At 61.9% G+C, this 15,546-nt stretch overlaps 2 protein-coding genes across 5 annotated transcripts in view; one reads left to right on the forward strand and one right to left on the reverse strand.

The window, feature by feature from the left end:
- The first annotated feature begins 17 nt into the window (after positions 1–17).
- On the forward strand, positions 18–9,062 carry RUSC1 (RUN and SH3 domain containing 1). Of its 3 annotated transcripts, none has more exons than XM_064401552.1 (10): positions 18–164; positions 1,301–2,970; positions 3,386–3,490; positions 3,960–4,036; positions 4,153–4,327; positions 5,044–5,149; positions 5,240–5,286; positions 5,514–6,507; positions 7,157–7,303; positions 8,453–9,062. In XM_064401552.1, the coding sequence occupies exons 1-10, from the start codon at positions 31–33 to the stop codon at positions 8,520–8,522; spliced, it is 3,525 nt and encodes a 1,174-aa protein (XP_064257622.1). In that variant the 5' UTR covers positions 18–30; the 3' UTR covers positions 8,523–9,062. The 3 variants fall into 3 exon arrangements, with proteins under 3 accessions (XP_064257622.1, XP_064257621.1, XP_064257623.1); XM_064401551.1 differs by having other exon boundaries at positions 8,473–9,062; XM_064401553.1 differs by lacking the exon at positions 18–164 and adding an exon at positions 265–382 and having other exon boundaries at positions 8,473–9,062.
- Positions 9,063–11,493: 2,431 nt separating this feature from the next.
- ASH1L (ASH1 like histone lysine methyltransferase) overlaps positions 11,494–15,546 on the reverse strand; it is a 76,573-nt gene continuing 72,520 nt past the window's right edge. For both annotated transcript variants that reach the window (XM_064401795.1, XM_064401794.1), the window contains exons 26-28: positions 15,339–15,379; positions 14,440–14,741; positions 11,494–13,596 (exon numbers count right to left, since the gene is read on the reverse strand). In XM_064401795.1, coding sequence (XP_064257865.1) covers positions 13,505–13,596; positions 14,440–14,741; positions 15,339–15,379 — 435 coding nt within the window. In that variant the 3' untranslated portion in view covers positions 11,494–13,504. The remainder of the gene's footprint in view (positions 13,597–14,439; positions 14,742–15,338; positions 15,380–15,546) is intronic.

A 15,546-nucleotide genomic window follows, 5' to 3' on the forward strand; every position in this document is an offset into this window, starting at 1 on the left:
GTTGTCTGGGGGCTGGATGGCGGGGAGGGGATGCCGGTACCGCCCCGGTGCCCCCCGGGCTGGGGGTGCCCGCAGCACCGCCCCTGCCGCCGCTGGGGCGGGACCGGGCGGCTCCTCCCTCCCTGCCTGCCTCCCGCAGCCGCATTCGCCGCCGCAGCGCCGAGGTGAGCGGGGCACGGGGAAGGGGATGGGGGCTGCGGGGGATGGGGAGAGCCGCGCCCAGGAGCGCCGGTGCGGCGGCCGGGCCGCCGGTGCTCGCCCTGGGGCCGGGGGATGCTCGGAACGGGAGGATGCTCGGGGCTGGATGATGCTCAGAGCCCGGAGATGCTCGGGGATGGAGGACGCTCGGGGCTGGATGATGCTCAGAGCCCGGAGATGCTCGGTGCGGGTGGATGCTCGGGGCCTGGGGAATGCTCAGGGCTGGAGGATGCTTTGAGCTTGCAGATGCTCGGTGCTGGCGGATGCTCGGTGCTGGCAGATGCTCGGTGCTGGCGGATGCTCAGGGCTGGGGGATGCTCGGTACTGGATGATGCTCAGAGCCCGGAGATGCTCGGTGCGGGTGGATGCTCGGGGCTGGATAATGCTCGGGGCCTGGGGAATGCTCAGGGCTGGAGGATGCTTTGAGCTTGCAGATGCTCAGGGCCGGGGGATGCTCGGTACTGGCGGATGCTCAGTACTGGATGATGCTCGGTACTGACAGATGCTCGGTGCTGGCGGATGCTCGGTACTGACGGATGCTCGGTACTGACAGATGCTCGGTGCTGGCGGATGCTCGGAGCCGCCCTCCCGTGCTCTCCGCTGCCCGGAGCCTCCAGCAGGCGCCCGGGGCCGGGGCTCCCCCCCGGTACAGCCGGGCCCGGGGGTGCGGTGCCGGTTCTGCAGCATTCCCAGGGCCGGGGGCTCCCGGCCAAGCCCCGCTCCCTGAGCACCCGTGGTGCCACCGCCCGCAGCCAGGACAGCATCCCCCCCTCACCCCGCCCCGCCTCGACGAGGCTCCAAGGGCGTTTTCTCCTTGACGGCATCCCCGAGATGCTGCCGCCCCTCCGGAGGGAATCCAGCCCCGGAGCAGCTTCCCGGGACCCTCCCAGGCCGTGCTCCAGGGACCAGCGGCTGCCCTCAGCCCCTGCCCGGCCGCAGAGCCCCAAGCCCGGCAGGAAGCTGCGGGGCCCCTCCCTCGGGCCACATCCCCTTCTCTAACCCCGCTGCAAGGTCACTGCCGCCCCTCTTCCCCCGGCTGTGCCTCTCTCCGGGTTTGTCCCGCTGTGCTCCGCCCTGACCCGGAGGTGTTTGGTGCTTGCAGGGAGCTGGATGGTGTGAAGAGAGGAGCTGCTGGCCTCTCCTGGGAGCCCCAGCGCTTCCCGCGAGGCAGCACCATGCTGGCTCCAAAGAAAGGCCTCCTGTGCAACCTCAACCACATCCACCTGCAGCACATCTCGCTGGGGCTGCACCTCTCCCGGCACCCCGAGCTGCAGGACGGCTCCACGGCTGCGGGAGAGCAGACGGGCTGCACGCAGTGCCCGGAGAACCGGGAGCCGGTGGATGCCAATTCCAACAACGCCTCGGTGAAATGCCGCTGCTGCCAGTCCCACCCCGCCGAGCCGGAGCCGCTGGGGCTGCAGAACCAAGAGGATTTCCCCTGCCTGCACAGCGGAGACGAGGAGGAGGCGGCTTCCCCTTGTGATCCCCCTTGTGATCTGGCTTCTTCCTCCTCCTCCTCCTCCTCCTCTGTCAGTAGCTGCTCGGATTTCAGCTTGGATGACTCCCCGGTCTCGGTGTACTGCAAGGAGTTCGCCAGAGCAGAGTCCCAGTCCCCTGACAAGCAGCTGAACGTCATTGCCACAGAAAACGCCTGGCATGGAGAGGCCCTGGCTGATGGAGACGCTCTGGCTGATGGAGAGGACCGGGCTGATGAGGAATCTCTGGCTGATGGGGAAGCTCTGGCTGATGGAAAGGCTCTGGCTGATGGGGAAGCTCTGGCTGACCAGCACAGGACGTGCCACGGGAGAGATGCCAACCACAACTCCCCGGTGCCCCTGAGAGCCACGGCGGCGGCCAGCAAGAGCCCAGACAGCCTCTGCAGCAACAACTCGCTCGATTCCCACTGCGACGAGCTCTCTCCCGGCACCGCAGCACCGGAGACCACCGGCCCCTGCGCCGACCTCGACCCCAACTGCAACCCCCTCCCCGAGCCCGACGCCGCGCCCCCCGCTCCGCCGCCCGTGCCGGAGCGGCGGGATGCCGCCATCCCGAGCAGCGCTCCGCAGCCGCGGCCCCGGCCCGGGGGGCTCCCCCCGCCCGTGCCCCCCCGGCCCCGGCGGCGGCTGCAGGTCCTGAACGCGCACAGAGCCGAGCAGCCCCAGGCCGGCCCGGGCGAGCTGTGCAGAGACGCGGCCACCAAGACCATCACCTCCTTCCACGAGCTGGCCCAGAGGAGGAAGAGGAACGCGGCTGGGCCCACGCTGGCCCAGGCCAGGGTTGATCGCAGTGACTGGCTCATCGTGTTCTCGCCTGACACGGAGCTGCCCCCCAGCAGCGAGCTGCTCTCGGGCACGGCGGGCCAGGAGCGGCCCCAGCCCCAGCCCCAGCCGCAGCAGGACGGGCCAGCCCGGCCTCCCGGCTCCAGGCAGAGAGAGGTGACCACGTTCAAGGAGCTGCGGTCCCGCAGTGCCGCCCGGCAGCCCAAGGGCCAGCGGGCAGAGCCGGCCCAGCACCCGCCCGTGCCCCCCGTGCCCCCCGCATCCCTGGGGGGGACACCGCTGCTGGCACCCAGCGACGGCCACCAGCCGAGAAGGAGAGCCCGGCCCAGCCTGCAGCCCATCGCGGAGGGGCAGCCCAGGGATGTGGAGACGGGGGGGCTGCCCCCAGGGGAGAAGGGGCTGGGCGCTGCCCCGCTCCGCAGGCTCGGGGGGCCCGGCGGGGACCCCGCGGTGCCACGGGCGGCCCAGCGAGGAGACGAGACCCGCACGGGGGGTGAGTCCGGCTCCCTCCGGGGTTCTGCCGGGGGGGTTGCGGGGCCACCTGCGCATCTCCGGGCGGTGGGAGCGATCCCGGTGCCGCTCCGGGCCGGGCACGGCGAGATCCGGAGGTCTCCCTGCATCACCCGGGACGCGCCGGGGCTGTCCCGGTGCCACTCCGGGCAGGGCACGGTGAGATCCGGAGGTCTCCCCGCATCGCCCGGCGCTGCTCGGGAGGCGCCGGGGCTGTCCCGGTGCCGCTCCGCCCCGCGGCTCCCGGCGCTTCCTCCCCGCCCGGCCCCGCCGCCCTTCGGCCCTGGGCTCCATGAGCCGGAGGGAGCCGGGCCCCGCCGCCGGCCCCGCTCCTCCCCCGGGCCCGGGCAGCGCCGCAGCCGCCGCCCCGCCTGACCCCGCGGCCCCGCTCTCTCCAGCCAGGCCCGAGCCGCTCGTCCCCGGAGCCGCCGCTGGAGCCGCCGCTGGAGCCGCCGGGCCCGGCGGGGGAAGAGCGGAGGGGCCCCATGGCGAGCAAACCAAAGGTTGGGGCAAGTCCTGCCCGCAGCCCCCGCCGGGAGCGGGACACAACGGGAGAGGAGGGGAGGGGGCGGCGGGACCCGCGGGTCGGTGTCCTGGGCTGGGGCAGCGACAGCGAAGGACACGCAGGGACAGCGCGGCAGGGACGGGCAGCGCTGCCGGCACCGGCTCCGCCCTGCCCGCTCCCGCCAGGTGACCGGGCCAGGGACCCCGACCTGCGGCTCCAGCGCGGCACCAGGGGCGCTGCAGGGTCCGGAGGTGGTGCCCGGAGGGTCCCTGCACGCTGACCCTTCTCTGCTCCTCTCCTTCTCTGCTCCTCTCCTTCTCTTCTCCTTCTCTGCTCCTCTCCTTCTCTGCTCCTCTCCTTCTCTTCTCCTTCTCTGCTCCTCTCCTTCTCTGCTCCTCTCCTTCTCTTCTCCTTCTCTGCTCCTCTCCTTCTCTGCTCCTCTCCTCTGCTCCTCTCCGTGTCCCCAGCGCTGCTGGTCGCCGTCAGCTCCGCCGTGGACAAGGTCATCGCCCACTTCAGCACGGCCCGGAACCTGGTGCAGAAGGTGAGAGCTGGGCTGGGCCGGGCCGGAAGGGTTTTGGGGACTCCCTCATCCCTCCCAGAGGGGTCAGGGCGGGGTGCTGCCCTTCCCCTGCCTCCCCTCTCCCGGTGCTCCCCCAGGCCCAGCTGGGGGACAGCCGGCTCAACCCTGACGTGGGCTACCTGCTGCTGCACACGCTGTGCCCCGCGCTCTGCGCCCTGGTGGAGGACGGGCTGAAGCCCTTCCAGAAGGACGTGATCACGGGCCAGAGGAAAAACTCCCCCTGGAGCGTGGTGGAAGCCTCGGTGAAGACAGGTGAGGGTGCAGCCGGGGGCATGCCCAGGTGCCGGGGGTCCTGCCGTGCCAGGGCAGTGAGTGCCCCTGCCAGGGCAGTGAGTGCTGTGCCGGGGCAGTGAGTGTCAGGGCAGTGAGTGCTGTGCCAGGGCAGTGAGTGCCCGTGCCAGGGCAGTGAGTGTCAGGGCAGTGAGTGCTGTGCCCGGGCAGTGAGTGCCCGTGCCGGGGCAGTGAGTGCTGTGCCCGGGCAGTGAGTGTCTGTGCCAGGGCAGTGAGTGCCCGTGCCAGGGCAGTAAGTGCCAGGGCAGTGAGTGCCCGTGCCAGGGCAGTGAGTGCCCGTGTCAGGGCAGTGAGTGTCTGTGCCAGGGCAGTGAGTGTCTGTGCCGGGGCAGTGAGTGTCTGTGCCAGGGCAGTGAGTGCCCCTGCCAGGGCAGTGAGTGCCAGGGCAGTGAGTGCCCCTGCCAGGGCAGTGAGTGTCTGTGCCAGGGCAGTGAGTGTCTGTGCCAGGGCAGTGAGTGTCAGGGCAGTGAGTGCCCGTGCCAGGGCAGTGAGTGCCAGGGCAGTGAGTGCCCCTGCCAGGGCAGTGAGTGTCTGTGCCAGGGCAGTGAGTGTCAGGGCAGTGAGTGCCCGTGCCAGGGCAGTGAGTGTCAGGGCAGTGAGTGCCCGTGCCAGGGCAGTGAGTGCCAGGGCAGTGAGTGTCCGTGCCAGGGCAGTGATGCCTGTGCTGTGCCCCGCAGGCCCCGGCAGCCGCTCCCTGCACGCCCTGTGCTGGCACGTGGCCGGGCTGGCCCCGCTCAGCAGCCCCCGGCAGAAGTTCCACGCCTTCATCCTCGGCCTTCTGAAGTGAGTGCTGTTTGCCCCGCCAGCCCCACTGCCACGGCGGGCTGGAGCTGTCCCAGGGGCTCCAATTTGGGTTTCCTTTGACTTGTTTAGCATTAAACAGCTGGAGTTGTGGATATCTCAGCTGCAGAAGAGCCCAGGTAAGGACACGGCGCCCAGGAGCTCCCTCCCCACGCTGAAAATCCCTCTCTTGGCTTGGGATACATCCCTGCTTGGCTGGAATTCCCACAGTGGATCCTTTTCCATGGTGCACCTTCAGCACAGAGCGTGCTCTGAGTGACGAGGACAGCCTGGCTGGCCCTTGGTGGGGATGTGACAAGGACAAGGGGCCGTTCTGTGCCTGCCTCACCCGTCCCTGTCCCCACAGGTGTGATCTCCGTGCTTTACTCACCCACGGCCTTCTTTGCCCTGAGCCAAGGCCCTCTCCCCCACCTTGCTGACGAGCTCCTGCTGCTCATCCAGCCCCTCTCGGTGCTGACCTTCCACCTGGACTTGCTCTTTGAGCACCACCACCTCTCCGTGGACGTGCGGCCCCTGTCGCGCCGGCTGGAGTCCCCGCTGTCCCCTGGCTGTCCCCCCGTCCCTGCGCGGGGGTCCCTGGGGCTGCACAGCGCTGCTGCAGGGCACAGCCTGCAGGATGAGCCCCCCCCCGATGCTCTGGGCAGGGTGGGGGGCGCGGGGGGCCGGTGCCAGGCGCCCGTGGGTGGGCTGGTGCCTGCCCCCCCGGTGGGGGCTGCCCTGCAGCAAACCTTGCAGCAGGTGCTGCGCTGGGGCGACCAGCTGGGCCGCAGCTTGCTGGGCTCTGACAGCCCCCCGCAGGGCCCCGGGCCCCGGGAGGGCTCTGCGGGCACTGGGGCTGGCCTCGGGGGCTGCTGGGGCCAGCTGAGCCAGAGCTCCAGGGTTTACACCGCTCCCAGCAAGGACCGGTTCCCCTCGGTGTGGTGGACGAAGCTGCGGGCGGCGGGGGAGCCCAGCCCGGGCCAGGCTGGGCAGTGCCCCACGTCCAGCGAGCCCAGGGGCACGGAGCTGCAGCTCCTTCAGACCAAAGCTGGCCCTGAGCCCTCCGTCCCAAAGCCCAGCGGCAGCACGGACACCTCGGGCACCTCTTCCCCTGAAGATCTCTTCTTGCCCGCTGGAAGCGGAGCGCTCACCAAGCTGGAGGATCCCAGTGCTGGAAGGAACCCCCTGGCTGCTCCCCCGGAGCCTCCTGGCAGCAGGAACCCGGCAGCAGCCCCTGGGCCAGGCGGGGGCGATCCTCCCGCTGCTGGCAGGGGCAGCTGGCTGGGCTGGCTCTTCGGAGCCACCAGCCCTGCGTGCAGGAGCTTCCCCAGCAGCCCTGACAGCGCCGCGGCCACGTCCAGGTGAGAGCCAGCGTGGGCAGGCAAGGGGAAGGGTCTGTGTGTGCCCAGGAGGGGTCTGTGTGTGCCCAGGTGTGCCCAGGAAGGTTCCTGTGTGTTCCTCTGTGCCCAGGAAGGGTTTGTGTGTGCCCAGGAAGGGTCTGTGTGTGCCCAGGAATGCCCAGGAGGGGTCTGTGTGTGCCCAGGAAGGGTCTGTGTGTGCCCAGGGTCTGTGCATGCCCAGGGTGGGTCTGTGCATGCCCAGGGTGGGTCTGTGTGTGCCCAGGAGGGGTCTGTGTATGCCCAGGTATGCTGAGGATGGGTTCCTGTGTGCTCAGGAAGGGTTTCTGTGTGCCCCGGTGTGCTCAGGAAGGTTCCTGTGTGCCCAGTCATGCCCAGGGTGGGTCTGTGTGTGCCCAGGAAGGGTTCCTGTGTGCCAGTCATGCCCAGGAAGGGTCCCTGTGCCTGGCTCACCGCGGTGGTGGCCTCGTGGGGATCTCGTAGGGTTTCCCCTGGGGTCAGAGCACATCCCAGGCACTGCTGCCACCCCTTGCTCAGCCCTGCGGGGCAGCAGCAGCTCCTGGGCGGGCTCGGTGCTCCCCGGGGCTCCCGGATCGCCGGACAACCCGCGGGGAGCAGCGGGGAGAGCTGGGGGCTCCTGTGCTCTGTGCAGGAGGCCGTCCCGCTGGCTGGCCCCCGGGCCCCGGGCCCTGGCCGGGCTGCTGCGGGCCCTGGCACCCGACGGGAGCCGCGCTCCGGAGCAGCCGGGCAGGACCCTGCCCGCCCCGGCCCCGGCCCCCGCCCCCGCCCCGGGCCGCAGGTGAGCCGGGCTGGGGACTGGGGGGAACTGGGGGGACTGGGGGGACTGGGGGTGGGACTGGGCAGGGCTGGGGGACTGGAGGGACACTGGGCAGGGCTGGGGATGGGACTGGGCAGGGCTGGGGGTGACTGGACAAGGCTGGGGGGGAAATGGGCAGGGCTGGGATGGGACTGCGGGGACACTGGGCAGGGCTGAGATGACTGGGCAGGGCTGGGGGGTCACTGGGCAGGGCTGGAGGACACTGGGCAGAGCTGGGGATGGGACTGGGCAGGGCTGGGGGGGCTCTTCTGCCTGGGGGAAAGCTCCCAGGCACGGCCTGGGGGTCGCACACTGCTCTGGAGGGAAAGCCATGGCTGCACCCCCGGGGATGCCCTTCCCCTGCTGGGCTTTGGGGGAGCCTGAGCCTCTGCCCACCTGGGGCAGATGTTTTCCCCAGGTGTTCTGGGGACAGTTTTTGGCATTTTCTTGTGTGCTTGCTGGGTTCATGGCAGCTGTTGGAACAGCTCTGTCCAAGTGGGCAGGGTGGGCACGTGGCCATCCCAAAAAGTGTTGGGCTGCTACCCTCTCCCCATCCTCGCTGACCCCCATGTCCCCACACCTCCTGTGCCATCTCTGACGTCCCCACACCTCCTGTGCCATCTCTGATGTCCCCACACCTCCTGCTCTGCTCCCCCTCCTGGGCAGGACAGCTGTGCCAGGTGGCTCCTGGTACAGACCCCTCCTCTGCCTGAGGAAATCCCTGATTTCCCCCCAGTTCCCACCCCCGGGTGCTGGGGGAGCCTCTGAGGATCCTCAGGGTCCCCAGGGAGGCGAGTCTGCGGTGACATTTGTGGCCCAGGGGTGACATTTGTGGCCCAGGGGGTGGCATTTGTGGTGCAGGGGGTGGCATTTGTGGTTTAAGGGGTGGCATTTTGTGGCACAGGGGTGACATTTGTGGTTTAAGGGGTGATATTTTGTGGCACAGGGGGTGGCATTTGTGGTGCAGGGGGTGACATTTGTGGCACAGAGGTGACATTTGTGGCCCAGGGGTGACATTTGTGGTGCAGGGGGTGACATTTGTGGCCCGGGGGGTGACATTTGTGGCCCAGGGGTGACATTTGTGGTTCAGGGGTGGCATTTGTGGCCTGGGGGGTGACATTTGTGGCCCAGGGGTGACATTTGTGGTGCAGGGCAGTCCGGGTACTGTGTGACCACACGGGCACGGCCGAAGGGCACCTGAGCTTCCACAAAGGGGACGTCCTGGAGCTGCTCTGCACCGTGGATGAGGACTGGATCCGCTGCTGCCATGGAAACAGCACCGGCCTCGTTCCCGTTGGTTACACATCCCTGATTTTGTGAGGAGGAGGAGGAGGAGGAGGAGGAGGAAGGGCCCTGAGGAAGCGGCTGAGCTCTCCGGAGCGGGTGCCAGCTCGGGGAGGGGATGTCTCCTGCCACCTCCAGAGCTTCGCCACCTCCGGGGCTGGCAGCAGCTCCCAGGGGACCCTGCCCCGTGCCTGTCACTGCTGCATGGCGTCACCGTCTGCCACCGTGTCCCCCGGCCCCCCCTGGCAGCTCGGGGCTCCTCAGCTGCTGCCCACCCCGTGCCAGGGCGGGGACGGCTCCTGCCCCTGCCCCGTGTCGCCTCCGTGCCATCGTGTCCTGCCACCGCTGCCACCTCCCCGTGCCCTGCCCTGCCCGGGGCTGTCCCAGCACTCTGTGAATATCTGTAACCACGGGAATGAGAGGGAAAAGCTGGAAATAAATAAAGGTTGTGACTCTCCGCGTGTGGCACTGCCCGTGGGGGTGGGATGAGGAGGTGCTGGGGCTGTGCTGCCTCTCAGCATCCCAAATGCTGCCAGGGAGCCTCACACCCCAGCAGAAGGTGCCCAGAAGATGCCCAGGCTCCTCCACAGCATGGGAGAGGCGGCTGCAGCTTCCCAGAGCCAGGAATATCCCTGGAGAAGCTGCAACGGGGACCAGCCCAGGTCACTGCTTTAGTTATTTATAGAACTTCAAGAATCTTTCATAGCCCAGAGGATGGCAGTAGGGGCTGAACATCTCCAGGTCCTTCATGTTTTTGTCCCTGCTTGTGATTTCATCCCAGAATCTGCATTTCCTGCTGGGCTCCCCAGCGACAGAAAGGAGTGGCCACGCCGGGAGCGCAGCAGCAGCAGCAGCCGCCTGGCCCCAGGGGCAGGTTTGGCTCTCTGCTCCCTCCCCTGGCCACGTTTTCACCTCCTCATTTCCCTTTCGGTGGCCAAAAGCCGCTGTCAGCCCCGGGTGAAGCTGCTCTCCTTTCCTCTGCTCTCATTCCCACTTCCCTCTCTGGGTTTTTATTCTCAGCCCAGTGACGTTATATCCTAATTGCAGCGTTCCTTGGCTGGCCTTAAGGAGCCTTGATTGATTTCCACAGCTGCTTCTGGGCTTTTCCAACGAGGTCGTGCCAGGAGGGGAGGAAGCCAGGTGGTATTTCCATTATTTATTTTCTTTTTAAATAAACAAGCCTTGGGTTTAAAGGGAGCGTAGGGGTCAAGGGTGGCTTTTTCATCAGAGAGGCAGACTGGGAAAGGGAGAAAGAAAAATCAGGCTCCACAGAAGGGGTGTGGAGGAGGAGCTGTTCCATTCCTGAGGGAGCCTGCAGGTGAGAGAGCTCTGCTCTCACCTGTGCAGGTGAGTGCCCTGGGGGTGACAGTCCCCAGCCCGTGCAGGACAGGGGGCTCCAGGCACTGGGTTATACCTGGGAATAGGCACCACATCTGGATTTCATGGCTCCTGCCCCAGTTTGCCTGACAGGCAGCCGTGGTCACAGCCCCTCTGACCTCACAGTGACCGTGCTGCCCCTGCCCCTCCTGCAGAGCCCTGGGTCACACTGAGCCCTCTGAGACATCCAGCACCTGGGCTTCCCTTCCCGGGGGTGTTCCCAGGTTCCCATCCCAGATGGTGTTCCTGGGTTTTTTTCCCATCCCAGTGGTGTTCCTGGACTCCCATCCTGGGTGGGTTTTCCTGGGTTCCCATCCCAGCTGGGTGATCCTGGGTTGGTTCCCATCCCCGGGGGTGTCCCATGTTCCCATCCCAGGAGTTGTTCCTCGGTTGCTTCCCATCCCAGTGGGATGCTCCCAGGTTCTCATCCCAGTGGCTGATCCCGTGTTCCCATCCCCAGGTTGCTGTTCCTGGGTTGGTTTCCATCCCAGTGGGATGTTCCCAGGTTCCCATCCCAGTGGCTGTTCCCAGGTTCCCATCCCAGGTGGATGTTCCTGTGTTCCCATCCTAGGGAACGTTCCTGGATTCCCATCCTGGGTGGGTTTTCCTGTGTTCCCATCCCAGGAGGTGTTTCCATCCCAGTGGGATGTTCCCAGGTTCCCATCCCAGTGGCTGATCCTGTGTTCCCATCCCAGTGGGATGTTCCCAGGTTCCCATCCCAGCTGGGTGTGTCTGGGAGCCAGGACAGCCCCATCCCCACCTTGTCCCCAGAGCTCTGAGTGCCACCTCCAGGTGCCACCTCCAGGGATGGGCACTCCCAATCTCCCTGGGCAGTTCCAATCCCTGAACAGCCTTTCCATGGGGAAATCCCTGCTGAACCCAACCCTGAGCTGCCCTGGCCCAGCCTGAGGCCGTTCCCTCTGCTCCTGTTCCTGGGACAGAGCCTGTCCCCTCCTGGCAGGAGCTGTGCAGAGCCACAAGGGCCCCCTGAGCCTCCTTTGCTCCAGGCTGAGCCCCTTCCCAGCATCTTCAGGAATTCTCCAGCTCCTTCAGGAAATCTCCAGCCCCTTTCCAGCTCTCACAGGAATTCTCCAGCCCTTTCCCAGCCCTGGACATGCTCCAGCCCCTCCAGCTCTTGGTCACAAATGGCCCAAAACCGTCCCCAGGGTTTGAGGACCCTCAGCAGAGGCAGCAGAAGGGGCTGAGGTCATGCTGGTGGCCACGCTGGGACTGGTCCAGGCCAGGTGCCAATGGCCTCATGCCCAGCTGGGCCCGTGCCCAGCTGCTGTCCCCCCACCCCAGGGCCCTTCCAGCCCCCTTCCCCAGCCTGGAGCGTTCTGGGGGTTGCTGTGACCTGGGGGCAGCAGCCAGCCCTTGCTGAGCTCACCCCGTGCATCCATGGATCCCAGGGATCCCAGGGATCTCTGGAGCTCTGGATCCAGCCTGCCCAGCTCCCTCCTCCTGCCCTCTGCACCCCCCCAGCTCAGCAAAGAAAACCCCCCGAGCCAGCCTTAGGAAAAGATTTTCCATTTAATACTAGACTCTCAGGATTGAGATGCAGGCTTTTTATGCAATTACATCCAATGTTAAAATTGGTAATACATAATTTACAAAGATTAACATCAAAACAATGATCTATTTAGATATGCTTTGTAAAAAGGAAATATATTAGCAGCATTTATTTTCAGCAATCACACAGCCTACACCCATGCAGACTAAGGTTCAGCTCTATTTGCAGTAACGTAGTGCTTCCTGGCTCCGGCGGCGATCCTGGGGACACACGGGTCTGCTCAGTATTATAAAATAACCAAAAAATAAAAAAAGTCATTAATTTCTACACCAGTAAGAAAAAACAATTCTTTGCACTTACCTAACATTTGATTGTCTAAAAAACATTTTGTTTAGTCTTTCAACAAAAGAAAGATAAAATGACAGAGCTAGTGTCTCGCTTCTGTACGCACTTTATTTTTTTTTTTTAAAAACTTTTTAGTGTTTAACACCATTTGAGACAATGATTTCTGTTTGAAACTAAATGAGACAACTCGAGGGTTTGGACATGCGATATTCCTACTACACGCACGAGTATTTTATACTCAGGGATCCTGGTACTGTACAGTGCTTCTCTACAGTAAGAAAATATTCCAAACTATTTTCTTATTTCTTTTTTTTTTAATAAAATATTTTTTTTCTCAAAGGGTTTTTTTCCTTTCTTTTTTTTTGTGTTTTTTTTTTTGTTTTGTTTTCTCTTTTTAAATCAACACATAAAAGTTAATGGAATGAGTCATGTTCCACTAAGAGTAAAATAATTATAATAATAACAAGAATGTACATTAGGACGAGCTTGGTCCATAAAAAGGAACATGTAACTACGGTATTGCTTTACATCCACGCAGCAGATATATACAACTTGGCACATTAAAAACCGGATTTCTTAGAAGAACACCTAGAACAGGACTGGATATGCATGTGTACGTCTGAGACAGGAAAGCAAAGCCACCGTCCGGGGCAGCCCCGCCCCGGGGCCGGCGGGACAATCGCGACAATCGCGACAATCGCCACGGGGTGGGGCCAGCGCAGCCGCTGCCCGGCCCCGGCTGTCACCAGCACACGAGGGGAGTGTCAGCAGGTGATAAATTCTACAGCTCACGACAAACACTCGCTGATACTGCCTGACGGGCACGGGGTGAAAGGGTCCTTGGGCTTGGGTTGGGGTTTTTTTTGGTTTTTTGTTTTTTTTTTTTTCCTTTTTTTTTGTTTTAACGGATTTTTTATTTGCACAACACACGAGACACACGAGAACCACAGCTTATCAAAAAAACCAACAGCAATGGTGGCGTCAGGAGCTGACTGCGCTTTTATAAAATTTCTCTGCAGAAAAAAAGTGAAAAAACTCACACCCCACACCCTCCCCCCACACAGCAAGTGCCTCCTCCCAGCGCTCCTGCCCTGCTCCAAGGGCCTCTGGAAGCTTCCTTGGCACAGAGCACAGGGACACTGCTCAGCTGTCCCACGGCGAACCTCGTGCTCGGCTGGGGACTCCTCTCTTCTTGAACTTGTGCAAATCAGAGGCCACAGCTTCAGGGCAGCTTTTCCTTTAAAGCCACTGGGCCTTTCCTCTCCCCTCTGGATTCTGGATTCCCTTCCCTGGCGGTGCTGAGGGTGGCTGGTACAATTCCAGGTTAGCAGTGACTGTGGGGAACATCCTCCTCAGAGTAACTCAGTCCTTTTCCTCTGCCCTCCCTATTATTATTATTTTTTTTAATTTTTTTTGTGTTTTTTCTCCTCTGAGTGGGAATATCAAGCAAAAATAAATTAAATTTGACCATCCTGGACAATAACCACGAGGTTTCCTCAGTACCTAACATCAATACAAGGCACGCCCACCAACACACACACCAAGAGCACTGCAGAGCAGGGTGGGCACCGTGCCAGCCCGGCCCCCCAGGTGCTACTGTTTGTATTTTGTCAGTTTGCTGCTGTGCCCAGCCCAGACAGAGCCCAGAGCTGGCTGCCCCTCCTGGCTCACTTCCTGAAGCTGCTCTCGGGGATGCTCAGAGTGCGGCGCCGCAGCTTCCGGCCCGAGCCCTCCTCCAGCAGGTAGGTGACATCGATGGCTGCAACAGAGCACAGGGCCACGAGGGCATTTCAGTCACTGCAGGGCCACCGAGGCTGGAAAACACCTCCAGGATCATCAATCTAACCCGGGAGGGATGCCCAGCTGGGCACCCAGAGCACAGCCCTGAGCGCTGCCTCCCACCGGTCCTCGGACACAAAATTCCTGTTTCCTCATTCCTGGTTCTTTCAAGGATTTTTCCCTCCAGGAAATCCAAACCATGCCTGGACAAGGTGCTGAGTGATCCCAGCCCTGAGCCATGGCTGGATCAGACAACCTCCAAAAATCCTCCCAACCCCAGTGAAGCATCAGTTCATGACTGTCTGGCATTGAACAGACTGGACAGGGCTCATCCTGGGCTTTAATTTAAAAGCAGGGTCACACTTCACCAGTGTCCCCTCATCCCACAGCTCAGACAACACCTGCAGCAGGTACTCAGAACCAAAGGAAAGCTCATGAAAGGTCAAATGAGACTTTCCAAATTCCCCTCAGTCTTTTCTGGCCTGTCTGTTAAGTTTCCCCATTGTAGATAGGGAATGATGGGGGGGAATTACTTTATGGCAAGTCTTTGTGGTTATTAAAAATGTTATGAAAAAAATATTTAAAATATTATGCAAAAAATTTAAAAATATTATACAAAACAGTGTCACAGTTGTAAGAAACTTCACTTGGATTTAGTGGATTTCTGTTGCAAAGGAAAAGGTGGCTGCAAAGAAAAGTGACTTTCCTAATGCCCACTAGCAAGAAATTCAGACAGAAACATTCATTTTATCAACACAGCTCAGCCAAGCCACCCCAGACCCACAGGAGACCCAGGAGCTGTGCAAGCAGAGCCTGGACTCACCGTTTTTCCCTGGGATTTTCTCTAGGAGGTTGAGCAGGATCTGGTTCAGCCTCTCCCTCTGGAGGTGCCGCCGCTCCTCGGGGCTGCAGAGCGGCCTCGTGTCCGAGGGGTTCTCGTCCCCCTTTTTCTCAGCCTCGCAGCTCTCGCTGGGCACGGGCTCCTTGTCGGGCTCCTCGGGGCTGGGCAGCTCCCCTGGAGCCTGCTCAGGGGCCCCCAGCACCTCCTCCATCAGGGGCAGGGAATCTTCCTCTTGGTTTAAGTCTTTGATCTGGGGTTTCGAGCGATCCGATTTCCAGGATGACCTTGCAGGAAAAAAAGGGGTTTGAAAAGAAGTTTTTCACCTGAAGGGATAATTCTCAGCAAGTCCAGGACTCATGCATGGGCTGGGGATCTCTGGAGCTCAATTTCTTCCCTCAATCCCTGCACTCACACCCACCAGTGCTTCAGCTTTATCTGCATCGCACCAAACACAGCTTTGAAAAACAAATGGATTTTTATTTTCAGTTGCAAAAGATTTTACTTCCAAAAACACTTTGGCCCAGCCCTTAGTGGGATGTTCTTGCAGATCTGGGCTCTGACTGCCCCACAGACACAGGCAGCAGGTCCAGGACCTGGGTGCCTCCATCTGGGAAGGCTGGAGCCTCCTGTTTTGGGCATCTCCTCACTCAGCTGCTTTTTCTGACTTTCAAATGGCTCCTTTCTTTTCCTGATGTACATTATTAAGGCTGCCTATCCCTCCTCACTTGTTCCCTTTTATCTCTCTGAAAGTTTAGACAGCTTTAAATAATTTAAACTTTTATTTCCCTAGCACACAGGGGAAAGGGGAAGGAGGAGAGTGGGCACAACAAACAAACAACATCATTTCATCTCTTCTCAGCAATCTGGGAGGGGAGACTCACCTGCCTCCATTCCTCTTGTAGTTGTCTGGCACATAATGAGGCTGCAATAACAATAAAGATTATGATCAATACCAAATCAAATTCACAGTGGAAGAAGTGCTGCTCTATCAAATATTTTAAAAGTGCCAATGCAGGACACTCTGGAAATGCTGCTGTACCTCAAAGAGACTTCACAGGAGGAGGCACAACCATGCAATAAGATAAATCA

The sequence above is a fragment of the Passer domesticus genome, chromosome 32 (genome assembly GCF_036417665.1).
Source record: "Passer domesticus isolate bPasDom1 chromosome 32, bPasDom1.hap1, whole genome shotgun sequence".
NCBI classification, from domain to species: domain Eukaryota; kingdom Metazoa; phylum Chordata; class Aves; order Passeriformes; family Passeridae; genus Passer; species Passer domesticus.

What these genes read in the sequence shown, in the direction of transcription:
- RUSC1 (XM_064401551.1), top strand. Translation starts at nt 31, where the DNA reads ATGCCGGTACCGCCCCGGTGCCCCCCGGGCTGGGGGTGCCCGCAGCAC. An exon ending in GGAAGCCTCGGTGAAGACAG is followed by an intron (nt 4,328 to 5,043) that starts GTGAGGGTGCAG and finishes TGTGCCCCGCAG; the next exon opens with GCCCCGGCAGCCGCTCCCTG. An exon ending in GCCCCCGCCCCGGGCCGCAG is followed by an intron (nt 7,304 to 8,472) that starts GTGAGCCGGGCT and finishes TTTGTGGTGCAG; the next exon opens with GGCAGTCCGGGTACTGTGTG.